Source organism: Ischnura elegans, chromosome 7 (genome assembly GCF_921293095.1).
Source record: "Ischnura elegans chromosome 7, ioIscEleg1.1, whole genome shotgun sequence".
Lineage (NCBI taxonomy): Eukaryota > Metazoa > Arthropoda > Insecta > Odonata > Coenagrionidae > Ischnura > Ischnura elegans.
In genome coordinates this window covers 83,042,752-83,063,982 of record NC_060252.1, presented here as the reverse complement: position 1 = coordinate 83,063,982, position 21,231 = coordinate 83,042,752, and the positions used below count along the sequence as shown (strand labels likewise).

At 41.7% G+C, this 21,231-nt stretch overlaps 1 protein-coding gene across 1 annotated transcript in view; it reads right to left on the bottom strand.

Annotated features, from left to right (window-relative positions):
• Window positions 1–20,900, bottom strand: part of LOC124163027 (PDZ and LIM domain protein Zasp-like) — a 97,794-nt gene extending 76,894 nt beyond the window's left edge. The window contains exons 1-2 of the mRNA XM_046539809.1: window positions 20,807–20,900; window positions 16,769–17,104 (exon numbers count right to left, since the gene is read on the bottom strand). Of these exons, the coding sequence (XP_046395765.1) occupies window positions 16,769–17,104; window positions 20,807–20,900 (430 nt within the window). The remainder of the gene's footprint in view (window positions 1–16,768; window positions 17,105–20,806) is intronic.
• Between the last annotated feature and the right edge of the window lie 331 nt (window positions 20,901–21,231).

Genomic DNA, 21,231 nt, shown 5'->3' with positions numbered 1-21,231 from the left:
CAGGAAAGGAATGCGAAGAAAAATGTGAACTTGGTAGAATCGTTGGCATGGATTGCGGCGACTTCTTAGGACTATGCGTGAGTACCTTTCAACATTAAGTCATTATTCTAGCGGGTAAATTAGTAAATCTGATTATTTTATCATTCAAACCCGCAGGTCTCTTTCCAAAAACGTAAGAGCATCCAGAAAAATAGTTTTTATAGCACTATTATATTACTTATTCACGAAAATACGATTTCATTGCAAATATTATGAGTCATTAATATTTGTGCTGCAAAATAAGCATGAAAAATGCTTCAGAATATTCTTGATTAAGATTATTGTTTGTGTTTTTCGATTGTTTAATTCAGTTGAGTTTTATTCCACGAACCTTTGAATAGAGGAAGACCATGCATTCAATCTCACGCCCGTCAGTGGGTAAGTATCCTGCCCTACGTCTCTGAAAGCATGTGCGTAGGATGCAATTTCATGTAGAAACGGTTGAATTTTCAATGGACGTCACTGTCATTAGTCGTCGAAAACTTAGTGTAGTGTTTTTGAGTCCCGCCTTTTAAAAATATGTCTTCAGCTTGAATACAAAGTATTTTTTTTTCTTTTGTTACCGTCGTTTCTCGTCTCATTTGGTCGCTCATTCGATGGTAACGACTTTTAATTAAGACGTTAACTTCGGGCGTGTGTCATTATACTGCTTTATTTTCTGAGGCCTCGCGATGGGTGGAGCCTCGTCCAGGAAAGCACCTGTCTCGTTGATCAACAATAGGTCGACTATCATTATCGCCCTGTTCGAATTTTGGGCGACCATCCGGCATTAATCGCGACTCCACCCTCAAAATACCCGCGTAATGTCGTTCCGTAGCTAAGACGTGGGCGATTCTCGTGAAACACTTAATCAAATCACTGTGATGTTTTCTCTTGGGGAGAAAGAGAGAGTGAATTATGGTTGGAAGTATTGCGTCCTAATTCATTATTTTATGGTTTCGTTACTATCGTTTTGATTTTATTATTTTATAGTTTTCTCGTGCATGTATTTATTTATGGTTATATTGGTCGTTTTGCAGTGTTGCTGTGCAAGTTACTATGTTTAAAATAAATAAACATAATAACGTGCATTGAAACACTGAAAAACGACCAATATAAACACACAAATAAATACAAACACGATAAATGCATTAAATAATAAAATTAAAACGCTAAAAAACAAACCATATAATAGTGGATTAGGATGCTAAGAGGTGTATCATTCGCTCATTTCTTTGCCCTCATTTCACCCTGTCCTTCTCCATTTCCAATTAGGCTGGGAATCGCAAGGGATTCGGAGTCTGCGCGCTAGGCTTAGATTGCTTGAGTAACGGATATCTTAGGATAAGAGCGAGACGGAGAACATCATATTAGCACCCCACTAAATTTCCAGGTCGGACAGAAACAATAGATCAAGAGAAATATTTTGCCGAACGGATAGCTATAGGAATTAGTTTTTCCCTCGCATGATAAAGTACCTCAATAAATGCTTGGCGTAATTTAGTAAGAGAATTTCCTTTTTATGTGTAAACAGCCGGTTTCCTAACACGTTTATTAAGGAGGCTTGCGGGCTAGTATTTAAATGTAGATTTCTTGCTTTTTTTTGGGCCTCCTGATTTTCTTCCAGGAAATTAGCTGAGTGGTATCGGATGGGGACTCGAATGCATTATGAAAAATGGTCGGGGGCGTTTGACTTCCCACACAACTCTTCGTCTCGATGCCCGCGCCCTCCTCAAGCTGGTAATTTTAAGTGGAACATCTACATAAAATGGTCCTGATGCCGTCCAGGGTTATTGCTATCCAGAGATGTTACGGCTAAAATGAGAGGTGGGCGTGGCTGAGTATGGGGAATTCCCGTGGGACGGAAGGGAAATTGAACAAAGAGGTGCTCCACTTTGATGAGACGATCGTTAAGAAGCAGTTAAGATATTTTAGGAACTTTTCGCAAATTTAACCGTGTTATAGTAATAAATGAATGCGTTATTTTGCAAATTCTACTTTTCGGGAAAATTGAATTTGAAAATTATTTGTGGCTAGTTTTTTTTACATGTAATACCTTTTACGAAGTTGGTGTTACGTTGTCACTTGGAATCGAATGTTTTTACATCATTTTTTGATTGATGTGTCCATTTTATACATGTTTTTGCAATACCTCAACTTTTGCTAGAATGTGACAAAACACCTTCATGCACTCATGCCTTCTAATATTCGAGTATTCTACCGATTAAGGTAGGATTCCATGGAGTAATTTAGAAGTAATCTGGCAGCCTCCTTTTCCTTCATATAATTCCCTCTTCAATTCACAATAACGCCTACTCTCCTTCATCATATCTAAAAATCCTATTCTCTTCCTTACTTTTCCTCGTTTACTGTACATACTACCCTCTAACATTGATTTCAACATCCCCTGCCCTCTAAGTACTCGCTCCATCCATATCTTGTGTCTCCTACGTATCTCATCTCGAAGCTGCCTCTCCTGACCCACCATGTCCGGTATTGCGTCGATCAACCTTGCTGTAAGTCTTATTTTTACGTGCTTTTTTTCATAGAAGGTCATAAGCTGCAATAGTAGATCTTTATAAATATGTTTTGGAATACCTATTCGCCGTGTTACGAAATAGATCCCTGATTGGAAATTCGGGCCTTTTTTTAAATGGGCCCTCGTCATGGATGCTACGATTCCATCGCTATGGTTAAATAGATGTCATTCCTTGAGATCCGTTTAAAACGTTTGCTTAGTAAGCATACGATAAGAATTGATTAAAAACTGTGTTTTTTATGTCATCTCTGTATAAAAATAAGTATTAATTGGGAAAATTTAGTAAGGCTCATTGATTTTTTTGAGAAAACAAGAATTTTACACAGTCCTTTTACTGGTAAATATATTTGATTGATAGAGCTAATTCCTGTCATCCATTTATCCGCCAAAGAAACTCAATTGGTGTTACGTATCATTCGGTGTCAATTTTAAAATGCAAGCAAAACTGAACGGAGGAAAGTTTAGCTTTGTATATTCTGCGTTATGGAGGTGTAAGTAATTGTGAACTCGTTCATATTCATTCGGAACTACAGCATGTTATATCGGAGTGAGATTCTGCGAATGAGACTTCATAGGACAACGTGTAATCGGACATTGTAGCTTGGGAGAGTCAGTCGTACAGATATTTGAATGTAGCGCTGCAGTCCATCATTAATGTGATTGCATACGTTACTCCTCAAACGTTAACTGATATAAAAAATGAGTGCCCTCTCATAGCGAACGGTTAGTTATACGATTATTAAAAAATATAAAATACTATCCTCAGGAGTTAACGATGGAGGAGAATAAAATTCTCGTGGAAACGAAGCGGTAATGAGCGGGGGAAGGTTTATTTGCCTAAAGAAGACATTAGTCGGGTGAAATCGAGACCTTCTGAAGGGTAGCAACGGCTGAAGATACAGCACACGGCAGGGGTGGGAGTTTCTCATTTTTACTGTTAGCTGGACCGAGAAGGGTGAATTCTCTCTTAAAAAAAGATAAGACTGCCTTAAAGACCTGTGCGTCACACCACTGGGCGACCGCCGCAGATGTTATGACTTCGTAATGAGCGACCCATTACAGCTTTCAAGGAGAGATTCTTATTACCCCACGGCGTTTTAAAATCGCCCCCGCTTCTATGCAAATGAAAGTGGAAACTTTTTCCCCTCTCTCTCGCCGTCTTCACTGCTCTTGCCATCCGCTACGGTGTCTTCATTTTCCCGACCCCGCGCCGACGCCTATACAACCGTTTCCCATGATCCTTTTCGGCGTCACGACGGAGAAAATGATTTGCCGCGCAGCCTGTTCTGCGCCAGCTTTTCTCTAGGACAAGGTTCTCCAAACTTTTCAATGGTACGTCCACATTATACGATTTGTCTTCATTCGGTAATACCGTATATAAAAATGTATTTAAAATGTCTTCGTTTTTTGTACTGGGTAAAACATGATTCCTCACTGTAACTTTTATTACAACTTTTGAAAAATAGGAAGTTTTTTGGGGGGGCTAATATTTAAATATCATGTGTGGGTTAAATGTTGGAGTATGCGTTCCGATACCTAAGATTTTAGAAATTAAGCGGTGGTATGTACCTAGTCTGATTTCAGCCAAGTCAGCTCGCTGACTACTCAAGGTAAACGAATTCATACTCTTTGTGCCCTGAGCTAATGGCTGTAATAATAGATGGCGAAAGCATCATTAACGTGCGCATGCGGTCCTCATTTTTTTCACCGCCTATTATTCTTCCCCTCCACGCTGGGGCGCTCTCCGCTGCCTCATCGCGCCAAAAACTTTTCGCGCGTGATTAGTGGCGACACCTGGAGTGCGAGCGAAGGATTTCACGCGCCAACGTTCATGCGCGGCCTAGAAAAATAAAAAAAAAGAATTATGGAGGGCGTTGGTTTCGAGAAATGAGGTGAGTCTTGGGTGGGGTGGAAGAGAAATTTGAATAAAACAAATGAAAGTTTTATTCCACGGAGCGCTGTGATGAAAGACGTCCTTGCTTTGTCTTTAATCACGCAGGGCGCTCGACAGGAAATAAACGTTCGGCATAATTGTCCTGGAGGATTTCTTTTGATTGATTGCGAGGATGGGATAGGTGACTCCGGTGTGAATTAAAACCGTTTCGTAATGAGCAAGACTTCGTTGAGCATGCCTTTTTTTATACTTTTTCCGTTTTTTTTCACGTCTTCGCACTGTGAATTGGATCGCCGGAAGAGGAACACTCCCATTCCATTAATGGGGGCTCAGCTGGAAATCAATCAAACCTTCAATCGTTCGCGAATGTAATTTATTGGAAGCTGTTCATTTAAGTTCAACGTGAAACTTTTTTTTAAATTCATTTTTGAACAGATTTTATCCATGTCTCATCATTTTTCTCCTTCACTTAAATTGAATGCTAAATTGTGACAGCAAAAAAAGAATTTTCCGTAATGTGTCGTGATCAGATATCCTCTCAGTGTTTCAACCTAGTTGTTACCCTGATGGTCACCTGGGTAACCAGCTTATTGTTGTTGGTTCGTTGACGCGGGAATGCATGCGTTTTCTCATCCGGATTTGCCATCTGACCGATTTTCTTTATTCGGTTAAAAAGGCGACCTCTTTTCCTGTAGCATATACATATCCAATTAATAAATTATAAGGAATAGAATCTCGTCTTCAGAAGGAAGGAAAAGAGGAATTATAATAGGATGAATGAATGGTTGTGTCTCGGCCTTTTGTGATCAGGAGATTTCAAATTTTGATCTTATGATGTCGAGTTATATTTTAGGAATAAAAATTTTTTGGTCTGTAGCTACGCATGTAATTGAAACTTTATCCTATTTGACGATAGAATTTCATACAAATGCGTATAAATTAGAATTATATTTTTCAGTCATTCTTTACAACATATGGTTCCGCACCAGTGACCCAGTTTCGCTATTTAATGATGTTTATCCAAGGTCCACCTTGCTACGTTTACATTTGATCACACGGTCTTGAGAACATGGTAATGAAGTTACGCATCCTTACTTTTGTTTCTTACAATGTATTAGGTGACGAATATGTACAAGAATACATGGTGAGTCAGTTGAATTATGGTTCCGGACGACATAATATTCAAATAACTCTTTTATCATACTTGTTGCCTCAAAATTTATAATATATAGGTTGTAACCGTTATCTACGTTCCGTTATTAACGTTACCATACGTTATTATAACCATTATTTACGTTATTATTTAAAGTTTATTATAAAAAAGTTTATTATTTGCCGGCCTCGGTGGCGGTGGGGTAAAGTCCTCGCCTGCCAATCCGTAGGTCGTGGGTTCGAATCCCACCTGGTTAGGTGATCCCTAACCAGGGCATGGATGTTTGTGTTGTGAAAACCCGTCATAAAGGCCGCAATGTGCTGTTTACGGGGAAGTGCGAAAAAAAATTAAAAAAATAAATAAAAAATAAAAAATTGTAATAAAATGTAATTTATAACTTGTAATAAAAAAAACACAGTAATATTTTACTTTGAAAATGTTAAGAAAAGTGCGTTCCGGCTCTGCTAATTTTGCCATGACGTCATTGTTGTGAGTTTAATTTTGGTGGGCATGTCTACCATTAAGGCAAGTCTCTTGTCCATTTAACTTGAGTGTGAGGTTAACCGGCGTGTGGAGGTAGAATCGTAAACTGTTTTATTTCCATCTTTTATTTGTAACGTTCCTTAATTAAACCTACAGTTTATTTCTATTTTTTAAATTGCACGTGGAAAGGTATTCTCGTGTTATGCGAGGAAAAAATGAACACTTGGAATTGTAAGACTTTTAGAAAAACCCAACCTATCGCTCGCGAAATTGAACGAAAAACTTTCCGCTCGTGTATCGAGCCAATGGTGTTAATTGAAAACAAGAGACTCGAATATATTTTCTTGTCTCCTTTGCAATTTCAAAAAGGGAAAAGAGTTCGAAGGATGTGAGCAATTTAGGTGGACGGCGACACGATGAGAACACTGTCATAAGAAAATTTCCAGTTCAATCTCTCTCCTTTCACGTAAGTGCCAAAAACGAATTGCTATATCAGAGACGATGATTAGGAGAGGGTGGTATTTTAAGCTTGTTCTTGAATCGAGCATGAAAAATTCGTGTACGAATCCCTTTTACTATGTTCAGCAGGATTTTTATGTTTTTTTTTTTTTTTAATGGTTCTCGAACCAATGGAAATATAGCCGAGTGGTCGGAAAAATGTTCGCTTTCATTTGCCGTTGCATAAGAATTTTAAATGGAATAATTCGAGATATCCCAAATTGTATTCTGAAGTCTTAATCCATACAATAGTAACAGAGGCGGAGATGCAGTAGAATGACATCCTGATTTGATGAAAAGAAGAGACGGTAATTTTCCATAATTTTATTTCATAATGCACGACGCGTTTCGACCGTCAGGTCATTCTTAAGTAAAAGGTGAAATTGTTGAAATTAGGTGGTGTGCTTATACAGTTCGGATGAGTGGGGGAGTGGAATGGGAAAGCTGAGGAAGGGGGGAGAAGTATCATTGGGTAGAGCACATGGGGAATGGGTTCATTAGCGTAGCCTGGATTTTGAAATAGGAGGGGGTTTAGCGGAGATTTCGGTGCCTTTCCGGGGTGTATGGAAAACTCCCCGGAGCAAGGGGGGTCAGGGAAAATTTTGGGATTTTTGATGCTGTAAACGTGATTTTTAGACTAAAACTGTATTTTTTACGAGTATATATATATATATATATATATATATATATATATATATATATATATATATATATATATATATATATATATATATATGTCACTTGAGAAAGATGGGCTGCGTCCCATCGAAAATTTGTAAAAACAACCTTTCCCCGTAAGTTCCTCACTTTTATTTTATTTTTCGTTTTTCTGTCAATTTCTAAGTTTTTTTGTGTGCCCACCCCAGGGCAAGAAGAAGTTCCTTTACATTATTTATATATATATATATATATATAAATTCACAGGTAAGGAAAGAAAGGGAAAAGAACATGGAATAGAAAAAGGACAAGGACAACGGTGCTGTGGTAGATGGAAAAAGCCAGAAATCAGAGGGTAAAAATGCGGCCTGACTGGGACTCGAACCCAGAACCTCCTGGTTGCCGGCCAGGTGCTCTACCGGTTGCGCTACCAGGACGCTTAGTTTCACCATGATTTCGGCGGGGGTTTATATACAGTAAACTCCCTTTGCTTTGGCCCACAAGAGTAACCAATAGATGGCACTGGGGCAGCTCACCACTCACCAGCAGAAGGAATGGACGAGGACACAAGGATGAAAGGAAAGATACACACTCACACGATAGCAGGAAAGAGACAGGAACATGCGTTTCGGGGCACGCTGAGCCCAAGTGAAATAAGCCAATATGGCCGATACACTACTTCATTCATTCACACGACGCCTTAAGCGCAAATATGCATATAAATTCACAGGTAAGGAAAGAAAGGGAAAAGAACATGGAATAGAAAAAGGACAAGGACAACGGTGCTGTGGTAGATGGAAAAAGCCAGAAATCAGAGGGTAAAAATGCGGCCTGACTGGGACTCGAACCCAGAACCTCCTGGTTGCCGGCCAGGTGCTCTACCGGTTGCGCTACCAGGACGCTTAGTTTCACCATGATTTCGGCGGGGTTTTATATACAGTAAACTCCCTTTGCTTTGGCCCACAAGAGTAACCAATAGATGGCACTGGGGCAGCTCACCACTCACCAGCAGAAGGAATGGACGAGGACACAAGGATGAAAGGAAAGATACACACTCACACGATAGCAGGAAAGAGACAGGAACATGCGTTTCGGGGCACGCTGAGCCCAAGTGAAATAAGCCAATATGGCCGATACACTACTTCATTCATTCACACGACGCCTTAAGCGCAAATATGCATATAAATTCACAGGTAAGGAAAGAAAGGGAAAAGAACATGGAATAGAAAAAGGACAAGGACAACGGTGCTGTGGTAGATGGAAAAAGCCAGAAATCAGAGGGTAAAAATGCGGCCTGACTGGGACTCGAACCCAGAACCTCCTGGTTGCCGGCCAGGTGCTCTACCGGTTGCGCTACCAGGACGCTTAGTTTCACCATGATTTCGGCGGGGGTTTATATACAGTAAACTCCCTTTACTTTGGCCCACAAGAGTAACCAATAGATGGTACTGGGGCAGCTCACCACTCACCAGCAGAAGGAATGGACGAGGACACAAGGATGAAAGGAAAGATACACACTCACACGATAGCAGGAAAGAGACAGGAACATGCGTTTCGGGGCACGCTGAGCCCAAGTGAAATAAGCCAATATGGACGATACACTACTTCATTCATTCACACGACGCCTTAAGCGCAAATATGCATATAAATTCACAGGTAAGGAAAGAAAGGGAAAAGAACATGGAATAGAAAAAGGACAAGGACAACGGTGCTGTGGTAGATGGAAAAAGCCAGAAATCAGAGGGTAAAAATGCGGCCTGACTGGGACTCGAACCCAGAACCTCCTGGTTGCCGGCCAGGTGCTCTACCGGTTGCGCTACCAGGACGCTTAGTTTCACCATGATTTCGGCGGGGGTTTATATACAGTAAACTCCCTTTGCTTTGGCCCACAAGAGTAACCAATAGATGGCACTGGGGCAGCTCACCACTCACCAGCAGAAGGAATGGACGAGGACACAAGGATGAAAGGAAAGATACACACTCACACGATAGCAGGAAAGAGACAGGAACATGCGTTTCGGGGCACGCTGAGCCCAAGTGAAATAAGCCAATATGGCCGATACACTACTTCATTCATTCACACGACGCCTTAAGCGCAAATATGCATATAAATTCACAGGTAAGGAAAGAAAGGGAAAAGAACATGGAATAGAAAAAGGACAAGGACAACGGTGCTGTGGTAGATGGAAAAAGCCAGAAATCAGAGGGTAAAAATGCGGCCTGACTGGGACTCGAACCCAGAACCTCCTGGTTGCCGGCCAGGTGCTCTACCGGTTGCGCTACCAGGACGCTTAGTTTCACCATGATTTCGGCGGGGGTTTATATACAGTAAACTCCCTTTGCTTTGGCCCACAAGAGTAACCAATAGATGGCACTGGGGCAGCTCACCACTCACCAGCAGAAGGAATGGACGAGGACACAAGGATGAAAGGAAAGATACACACTCACACGATAGCAGGAAAGAGACAGGAACATGCGTTTCGGGGCACGCTGAGCCCAAGTGAAATAAGCCAATATGGCCGATACACTACTTCATTCATTCACACGACGCCTTAAGCGCAAATATGCATATAAATTCACAGGTAAGGAAAGAAAGGGAAAAGAACATGGAATAGAAAAAGGACAAGGACAACGGTGCTGTGGTAGATGGAAAAAGCCAGAAATCAGAGGGTAAAAATGCGGCCTGACTGGGACTCGAACCCAGAACCTCCTGGTTGCCGGCCAGGTGCTCTACCGGTTGCGCTACCAGGACGCTTAGTTTCACCATGATTTCGGCGGGGGTTTATATACAGTAAACTCCCTTTACTTTGGCCCACAAGAGTAACCAATAGATGGCACTGGGGCAGCTCACCACTCACCAGCAGAAGGAATGGACGAGGACACAAGGATGAAAGGAAAGATACACACTCACACGATAGCAGGAAAGAGACAGGAACATGCGTTTCGGGGCACGCTGAGCCCAAGTGAAATAAGCCAATATGGACGATACACTACTTCATTCATTCACACGACGCCTTAAGCGCAAATATGCATATAAATTCACAGGTAAGGAAAGAAAGGGAAAAGAACATGGAATAGAAAAAGGACAAGGACAACGGTGCTGTGGTAGATGGAAAAAGCCAGAAATCAGAGGGTAAAAATGCGGCCTGACTGGGACTCGAACCCAGAACCTCCTGGTTGCCGGCCAGGTGCTCTACCGGTTGCGCTACCAGGACGCTTAGTTTCACCATGATTTCGGCGGGGGTTTATATACAGTAAACTCCCTTTACTTTGGCCCACAAGAGTAACCAATAGATGGCACTGGGGCAGCTCACCACTCACCAGCAGAAGGAATGGACGAGGACACAAGGATGAAAGGAAAGATACACACTCACACGATAGCAGGAAAGAGACAGGAACATGCGTTTCGGGGCACGCTGAGCCCAAGTGAAATAAGCCAATATGGACGATACACTACTTCATTCATTCACACGACGCCTTAAGCGCAAATATGCATATAAATTCACAGGTAAGGAAAGAAAGGGAAAAGAACATGGAATAGAAAAAGGACAAGGACAACGGTGCTGTGGTAGATGGAAAAAGCCAGAAATCAGAGGGTAAAAATGCGGCCTGACTGGGACTCGAACCCAGAACCTCCTGGTTGCCGGCCAGGTGCTCTACCGGTTGCGCTACCAGGACGCTTAGTTTCACCATGATTTCGGCGGGGGTTTATATACAGTAAACTCCCTTTGCTTTGGCCCACAAGAGTAACCAATAGATGGCACTGGGGCAGCTCACCACTCACCAGCAGAAGGAATGGACGAGGACACAAGGATGAAAGGAAAGATACACACTCACACGATAGCAGGAAAGAGACAGGAACATGCGTTTCGGGGCACGCTGAGCCCAAGTGAAATAAGCCAATATGGCCGATACACTACTTCATTCATTCACACGACGCCTTAAGCGCAAATATGCATATAAATTCACAGGTAAGGAAAGAAAGGGAAAAGAACATGGAATAGAAAAAGGACAAGGACAACGGTGCTGTGGTAGATGGAAAAAGCCAGAAATCAGAGGGTAAAAATGCGGCCTGACTGGGACTCGAACCCAGAACCTCCTGGTTGCCGGCCAGGTGCTCTACCAGTTGCGCTACCAGGACGCTTAGATTCACCATGATTTCGGCGGGGGTTTATATACAGTAAACTCCCTTTGCTTTGGCCCACAAGAGTAACCAATAGATGGCACTGGGGCTGCTCACCACTCACCAGCAGAAGGAATGGACGAGGACACAAGGATGAAAGGAAAGATACACACTCACACGATAGCAGGAATTTATATGCATATTTGCGCTTAAGGCGTCGTGTGAATGAATGAAGTAGTATATATATATATATATATATATATATACACAATGTATTGGAAAATCCGAAATGCACGTGGCACGTAATATAAATAATTTAAGTTAATGTCAATACACACAGAGACACAAAAAAGAAACACTCACATTGGATAAATAAACTTGAAGCTATCGAAGCACTTCCGGCTTCTTCGTCAGCTGAAGAATGAATGGTGAGGAAAGGAGAGGGTTGGAAAAAGGAAAAAGAGGGGTAAGGGGAGAGGTGTATGGGGAGGGGGGAGTTAGGAATAGGGGTTAGGATGCAACGTTCAAACCCGGGAAACTATTGGCTTGAAAGTGCCAAATGCACGCCAATTCGAGGGTGTGGAGGTTGAGGGCGGAGTCGGTGGGAGGGAGGGAGGCAATAATGGATACTTTGTAGCATTGATTGAAAATGGAATCATGTGAAAGACAATGTGTGGGAACTGGTAGAGAGGAGTGGGGGGAAGATGGACAACAGGAGGCGCGATGATTGTTAATTCTGAGATTGAGAGGGGTAGTGCATAGGCCTATATAAAAAGCGGGGCAGAAGTTGCATTGAAGGAGGTATATGATGTTGGTGGAGGTACAGGTGGTGGAAGGAGATATCGGGAGGAATTTTAGTTTGGAGAGGAAAGAGGCTGGGGGTGGAGAGAGAATTTTACAGGTTTTACATCTAGGACGGTTGCACGGTGAGGGTGGGGTAGTGGGGGCTGAATTCAATTTTTGAAGGGGGCGGGTGGCTTTGAAGATGGTGCTGAGGTTAGGTGGTCTCTTATACGTGATCCGTGGAAGAGAGGGGAAAATTTGTGAGGTGGATTTGTGGTTGGAGAGAATGGGGTACAAGTCCTTCAGGATGTCCTGTAAGGCATGAGCACCGGGGAAGTAAGTGGTGAGAAGAGATGGAGAGCAATTCTTTTCCGCACGGGGTTTATCGGACCTGTAGGGTTTTTTTCTAATTTTGTTGATTAACAGTTTATCGGGATACCCGCGGCGTAGAAGAGAAGTGTGTAGATTGGAAAGGAACTTCTCGAGGTCTTCGGGGTTGTTGCAGATTTTGTGACCACGGACGGAGAGAGAAAAAGGGATTGAACGTTTGGTATGTGGTGGGTGGCAACTGTCATAGTGGAGGTATTGCTGTCTGTTGGTGGCTTTGATGTGGACAGATGTCTTGAATTTGTTATTTTCGGAAAGAAGAATGTCCACATCTAGGAAAGTGATGTTAGTGTTAGAGATGGAAGAAGTGAAAGAAACTGAGGCGGAAGAGTTAAGCGAAGAGACAAAGGTGTTAAGGGAATTGATGTCATGCGGCCAGAGAATAAATATGTCGTCAATGTATCTGAGCCAAAGGAGGGGTTTTAGAGGGTAATTTGATAGGAAATTTTCTTCGAACAGGCCGAGGAAGAGATTTGCATAGGAAGGGCTAAACCTACTTCCCATAGCACAGCCGGAGATTTGCAGATAGTGGTTGTTATTAAAAGAGAAGGCATTGTGGGTGAGAATGAAATGGGAAAGATCAAGAAGAAATTCAGTGCTAGGGTTTTGAGGAGTGGGTCGTAATGAAAGATAGTGGCGGAGAGCAGCGAGTCCCTCAGAATGAGGGATTGAAGTGTAAAGTGAGGTTACATCAATAGTGGCCATGATAATGGGCTGATTTGGGGGGAGGGAAATGGAATTGAGTCTAGAAAGGAAGTCATGGGAATCTTTGATGTATGATGGAAGGGACTGAACGAAGGGTTGGAGATAGAAATCAACGAAAGCCGAAATGCGCTCCGTGGGAGAGTTTTGAGAGGAAACTATGGGGCGGCCTGGGTTATTCGCTTTATGAATTTTTGGAAGGATGTAGAAAGATGGCGAAGTGGGGTGATCTGGTAAGAGAAGGGAAATGTCTGACTGGCTTAGGCCCTCGGAGGGAGCTTTTGTTTTTAGTAGGGCGTTCAATTCTGTGTGAAAATCAGAGGTAGGATCTGATGAGAGAGGGGAGTAGGAGGAAGGGTCTCCTAGTAGTCGGTTGCACTCTGATATGTAGTCACTGGTGTCAAGTACAACGACAGTGGAGCCTTTGTCGGCCGAGGTAATCACTATGTTGGGGTTTTTTTGGAGTTTTCTGATGGCGGCGGACTCCGAGGGGGACAGGTTTGGCGGCGGGTGGAGGGAGCGTAGGAAAGATTCACTCGAAGCCCTAGAGAGGAGACAGTTGATAAAAATTTCAAGCGGGTGGTGGGGAGGAAGAGGTTTGGGCTGGTGAGAGGAAGGGGAGCGGAATTTGTGGAGGGCATTTTGAATACCCTCCGGCGCCTGTTGTCTTGTGTGGGAATTCCAGAAAACCTTCCACCGAAGGTTTCGGCAAAAATGCAAAATGTCCGTGAGAAGAGTGGTGGGGTTAATCCTAGGCGTTGGGGAGAAAGAGAGTCCGCGGTTGAGGACAGAAACCTCGGCGGGGCTGAGCTTAGCGGATAAACGTTCAGACGTTTCAGCGGATTGATCCGCTATCCTCAATTTCACCTTCAGCATTGAGGATAGCGGATCAATCCGCTGAAACGTCTGAACGTTTATTTGTGAGTGTCCCTTTTTTTACGTGTGTCTATGTTTTAGTAGTACAATTTTTGTTCGTTCGCCTCGATCGGCCACATATTTATATATATATATATAAATAGTTCAAGTTAATAACGATAAACACAGAGACACAAAAAAGAAACACTCACATTGAAAAAATAATAATAATAAATAATAATAATAATAATAAATATATATATATATATATATATATATATATATATATATATATATATATATATATATATACACACGTTTGAAATAAACTCACACGAGCATTATAAATAATGTAAAGGAACTTCTTCTTGCCCTAGGGTGGGCACACAAAAAAACTTAGAAATTGACAGAAAAACGAAAAATAAAATAAAAGTGAGGAACTTACGGGGAAAGGTTGTTTTTACAAATTTTCGATGGGACGCAGCCCATCTTTCTCAAGTGAGAAGAGGAGGGAAAGTGAGGAAAGGGCATAAGGAACGGTGCAAGGGAGAGGGCTAAGATGGAGGGAGGAAAAACGGTGGACGGGGATTGGTTGTTCTTTCTAATGGGCGCGGTTGATTCCTGGACCAGAAAACGCACGGAAAGCCCATATGCATGCCTGTTCCAAGTCCTTCAGCTCTAGGGGGGTGGTAGATGGGGGGAGGGAGGCTAATATTCCCACTTTATAGCATTGGTCAAACATAGCTTTGTGGGAGGAAGCATGAACGGCGACTGGAAGGGAAGCAGAAACAGAAGAAACGCTATTGCATGAAGAGCGATGCCCGTTCATTCGGATGCAAAGGGGAGTGGTGGATAAGCCGATATAAAAAGCGGGGCATTTCTGGCACAACAGTATATACACAATGTTTTTTGTTGTGCAAGAAATGTCCGACACAGAGGGGAGAGGGAAGGCAAGGAATTGATCGGGAAGGGGTTCGGTGATGAGGATGTGACAAGTTTTGCATCTTGCACGGTTGCAGGGCGAGGGCTGTGGTTTAATATAGGTACTTTGTTTGGGCAGTGGTTTGGTTGTTTTTAAGATGCTGGCCAGATTTGGTGGTCTTTTAAAAACGAGTGAAGGGCATCGCGGGAAAAATCTGGAAGTGGTTGTGTTGTCTGAGAGGATGGGGAAAAGGTCTTTTAGGGTCCTACGCAATACGTCCACGCCCGGAAAAAAGGTCGTACAGAGAGAAAGAAACTGCGACGAATTGTCCCCGCCTAGTTTTTTCGGGACATATGATTTTTTTCGGATCTTATTCCGGAGGAGGGGTTCCGGGTAACCCCTTCTCCTGAGAGCATGGTGTAAATTTGAAAGGAATCTATTAAGGGAGTCTGGATTGTTACATATTCTGTGACCACGGATGGAAAGAGAAAAAGGGAGGGAGCGTTTTGTATGTGTCGGATGACAGCTATTGTAGTGTAGATATTGCTGTTTGTTTGTGTTTTTAATGTGTACAGATGTGTGAAATTTATTTTTTGTGAGAAAGATGTCTACATCAAGGAATGTGACATGAGTGGAGGAGGAATATGAAGTAAAATTTACAGATGAAAATGAATTGAGGCAGGAGATGAAAGTGATTAGGGATTCCATGCCATGTGGCCACAAAAGAAAGATATCATCTATATATCGGACCCAAAGGGTGGGTGTGAGTGGGTATTGGGAGAGAAAAAACTGTTCTAGACGGCCAAGAAAAAGGTTGGCATAGGACGGACTGAACCGGCTCCCCATAGCGCACCCCTTAGACTGTGTGTAGTGATTGTTATTGAACGAGAATGAATTGTGTTTCAATATCATCTCGGAGAGGTCGACGAGAAACTTTGTGCTCGGAATCTGTGGAGTGGAGCGCTGCTCAAGGAAGTGTTCGAGAGCGGAGAGACCTTCTGTGTGTGGTATGGAGGTGTAAAGAGATGTGACGTCGATGGTCGCCATTATGACGTCTTTGTCTCCAGGAAGGGTGGTCGAGTGAAGGCGTTGGAGGAAGTGATACGTGTCTTTAATGTATGAGGGAAGAGAGTGCACTATGGGTTGGAGGTAATGGTCAACAAAAGCGGAAATTCGTTCTGTGGGAGATTGAATGGAAGAAACTATCGGACGGCCGGGATTATTAGCTTTGTGTATTTTAGGTAGTATGTAAAAATGAGGGCTTCGGGGGTTGGAAGGTGATAGTAATGCGATGTCTTGGGTTGTTAGTCCTTCATGTGGTCCGTTTTCCTCGAGGAAAGAAAGAATCTTCTCTCGGTATTGGGGATTGGGATCAGCAGGGATGGGTTGGTACGCCGAAGCGTCGGACAATTGCCTAAGCGCCTCGTTGTTGTAGTCAGCCGCATTCATCATGACCACCGTAGACCCTTTGTCTGACGGAGTGATGACGATGTCCGGGTTACGGATGAGGGAATTTAATGCCAGCTTTTCTGTTCGCGAAAGATTGTCCCTAGGTTTAATTGATTTAATGAAAGATTTGTCCGAAAATTTAGAGAGGAGGAGATTACTGAAAATTTCAATAGGATGATTGGAGGGAAGAGGTTTGGGTTCGTGCGAAGAAGGAGGCTTAAATCTCGTCAGTGCACTATGGACGGTAGAAGAATGTTGGGTGGGGTTAGGGTGGGTCTCCCAGAAGAATTTCCACTTAAGTTTACGGCAGAACTGGAGTGTATCTTTCAGAATGTGAATGGGGTTTACTTTCGGCGTGGGGCAGAAAGAAAGCCCTTTGTGGAGGAGAGAGAGCTGGTCAGGAGAAAGGGGGGTGGAAGAAAGGTTGACTACACTCTCTTCCTGGGGTTCCTCCGTGGTAGCAGAGGCTGGCTCATCGGTAGGCCCTGGGCGTGAATCGCACATATGGACTCGCTTGTGGACCTTGGCGTGGGGTGGCGGTGGGGGAGGAATGTTGTAAATCACTGATAGGTCAGGTTTGAAGCTGTGAAGAGGAGGAGGCGGGGGCGGAGGGTTCACCAGACGTACGGGCAAAGAGATGCCTAGGTGGAAGAAGGATAGGATAAGCGAGGAAAGCTTCTTATGAGACCTTTGGCGTCGGATAGAACCCACAAAGCTATGTTTGACCAATGCTATAAAGTGGGAATATTAGCCTCCCTCCCCTATCTACCACCCCCCTAGAGCTGAAGGACTTGGAACAGGCATGCATATGGGCTTTCCGTGCGTTTTCTGGTCCAGGAATCAACCGCGCCCATTAGAAAGAACCTCCAATCCCCGTCCACCGTTTTTCCTCCCTCCATCTTAGCCCTCTCCCTTGCACCCTTCCTTATGCCCTTTCCTCACTTTCCTTCCTCTTCTCACTTGAGAAAGATGGGCTGCGTCCCATCGAAAATTTGTAAAAACAACCTTTCCCCGTAAGTTCCTCACTTTTATTTTATTTTTCGTTTTTCTGTCAATTTCTAAGTTTTTTTGTGTGCCCACCCTAGGGCAAGAAGAAGTTCCTATATATATATATATATATATATATATATATATATATATATATATTATATATATACCAGTCAGGCCGCATTTTTACCCTCTGATTTCTGGCTTTTTCCATCTACCACAGCACCGTTGTCCTTGTCCTTTTTCTATTCCATGTTCCTTTCCCTTTCTTTCCTTACCTGTGAATTTATATGCATATATATATATATATATATATAATATTATTATATGATATTATTTTAATATATAATGTATTAAAATAAAGTGTATAATATATATAAAATAAAGCAATAAAGGCTGAAGGGGGGAGGGTTGTAACCAGGAAAACTCCCCCGCGGGGCCCCTATTCAGTGTGATTCCTACGCCACTGAGTGAAATGGCAAGGAGTGGGGAGTGGCTCGTGAACGTTCGTTCATCAAAGAAAGACGATATTACTTTCTTATCTAAAAATATATGTGAGACAGCAGGGGTATGGGTATGAAATGGGTAATGGGTATGAAATTATTTACTGCGAATTTCATCGCTTATGTGATAGCACGAAATCAAGGTTATCTCGATAATGATATAACAATGGAATCCACGGTCTGTAACAGCTAGATTGAATGTACAACGAGAATTTTTCTCTTACAGTTTCGATTAGTATATTCAATCTTCCCTCAAAAATCAATCTACCTCTCTTTAAAAATCAACGTGGCTTTCGATCGTTATGAGTCAGCAATATTTGGAATCGTGCTCTAAAGTTTTTATACATGGATGTATAAATTAATTGCTTACCTATACGATCCTCATTCAAATTCCCTCCCTTTTTTCCTCAAATATCCCCCTCATTTACTCTTTAACCTCAACTCCTTTCATCGTCTTTCCACCTAGACGAATGCCCTAAATACCTTCCGTTCTGTGAGGAAGTTAATGAAATACTCACGGATTCTAGAATGCCCTTATTAACCGATTGATTTGACATAGCTCCTTTGTCGGATCGCATTAATGTCCGTTTTTATCCATTTCTGTTTTTTTTCCACGTCGTAAATGATCAATAAATCGTAATAATCGAATCAGATTGTCAGTTGGGGTAGGGATCTCCAGTTTGAACATTTTGATGGCCTAGTAATAATGAAAAAAAGGAATCAGTTCTACCTCAGTTTCAGTGTAATTCACGCGTTAAATTTTTTTCCCAAAATTATCCTCTCTTGTTCCCAGGGAAATGGAAAATAAAAGTTATTCTCCACGAAAATATCGATGTAAACACGATGCATTATTACTGATAATAATAAAACCTTGGCTTTAAAATGAAATAAAACAAAAGGTTACCGTTTCTGAACACTTAAAGTAACTTTTCTGTACAATTTCTGTACAATCAATTTCGACGTTCAATGCATCATCTTCAGGTAATAGCAGAAGAAGTATTGTTAGTGAAAGGATTACTCAATTAGTAATTTAAGTGATTAACGCAAGCATATTTCGCTTTTTTTTAGTAATCAATTATGCCACTCTTGTACCACTTTACTAGCACTATCCAACATTCTTGCTGCAAATTTATAAAAAAATCATATTATAGCCCAATTCAACTCTTTTACTATGGGAATTAATAATTTTTTTCTTTTACGTCTTGAACCTCTTCTCTACTATATATTCTCCATGGTTACTTGTCTCATATGGTAAAATATTTTAATGATAATTGACATTCTATATGCGTAAACTGTCATGTTTTCATTCTTCTCTTTCGATTGCATGCTTCGTTCCCGCCAGGAGAATATCTTACGAAGAAGCAAATAATTAGCTCTTGAGGTGGTCTACACTTACAAATAATCTCGCCAAAAAGGGCTATCGTTTTCTCCTCATTATGCGTTACGCAGCCAGCCTGAGGTATTAGGCTAATCTCTCTGGATATTGTGGAAAGGGAGGCTATTTGCTTTTAGATGCAAATGGTAGAAAGTTCGTACCACGCCTATCGGTCGCTCTTTGGAACTGAGGTAATTACCATTCAGATTGCTAGGCATCGCTATCCGAGTCACGAAACAGAATGGTGGAGCTAAGTCAAGCTTTTCAAATTCCCCACGCTACGCAAGATACTAAAATCGATCGTCTACATTTGCTCTAACAGTTTATATGAAAAAACTGTCAATTGGAATGGTTGCCAAATTGCGTTAATTGCTGATGCGAGGGTACTGGCTAATTGAGTTTTCAATTCAAGAGAAATAGATTGTACGGAATTAAAATTTTATCAAAAATGTCGCACACTTTCTCTACACCTTTTTTCTTGTTTTTCGGTTTCTTCGGTTTGAAGAAAAATTATTTAAAGTATTAATGAAGAAATTTGCCTATTAATATGCGTTAATATTGTTTTATAAATGAAAGGGAAAATATTTAAAGAGCTTTTATTTATTACAAGTTAACCAAATGCGTTCAAATACCCACAAATTTGAATCTTCATTTAGGAAAACCAAAAATGTAAAAGAATTGCAAAAAAGCCTATCCTCACGGTGCTATCTTCATGGGTGCTAAGGGTTAATGCCTAGTTTAAACGCCTTCGGCCTTATCATCTGCTCTGGTTCCAGTTGTCTTCAATATGGAAAATACCATTGGAGAAATTACATTGATTTCTGTAATTATAGATACTACCTTCCGCAGCGTAACACGAAATGCCATTGATTTTAACTGCTAGATGTTTTCAATAAGAAATTTTGCTGGAGTTTCCTTGGTATTTGAAATGACTGTGAGTAGCTTCTTTATCATTCTCTTTTAAATGTATCTTTCTTCGACATTTAAGAAGTTTTGCGAGTACTATTAACATAAGTTCCACAAAATAACACCTCATATCAGTAATCATAACCTCGAGATGTTTTCTAAAAGAAATTTTGCTGGAGTTTTCTTGGTATTTGAAATGATTGTGAACAGCATTTTTCCAGCATTCGGTTTCAAGTGCATCTTTCTTCTACATTAAATGGATTTTACGTGTAATATTAACGTAAATTCCACAACATAACACCCACTGCCATTATCTGTAACTTACAGAGATTTTACAGCAGACATTTTGCTCGATTTTTCTTGTAATATAAATTTTTTTGTGCATAGGTTTTTTAATAATTCGGTTTCAGAAGTATCTTTCTTCGACATGAAAGCGATTTCTTGAGCTATTGACGATATGGTGATTTATCTGCAATGGTTGGACTGATTCGATCTAACAACATGTACTTAACCGTTCCTTGTGAGTTTTAACGCTCATATTATTTTTCATCCAAAAATAATCCTCCCGGTACCTTTTCCGTGCTCTTGGTGAGCCACGTAAATTCTTTTGGACGCAACTTCTTCTCCGAGGTCGGCTCCGACTTTCAATTCCAGCGTGAGAGTCATGAGATCCGTTTGTATCAAAATTGCGACAAAGGAAAAATTCTTCCCCCTTTTCATTTGTTTAAAAAAGCACCCTTTTATAGAATATAATGAGCGAGGTATTTCGTTTGAAGTCGGTTGGTATGATGATGTGAGCTATAGGTAGCGTTCTAAATACGTGCATTACATTTTATCTCCACCTCTTTCCTCTCCATACCTCTTGTGGTCGAGGGGAGAGACTGGAGGCATTTTTAATTATCGTATCTAAAGCCGTCTTTCTGAAGAATGGCGTCATTAAAAAAGACCTCATTATTATTCATCACTTTATTTTTGAACAAAACGTCTCCCGCTCCAC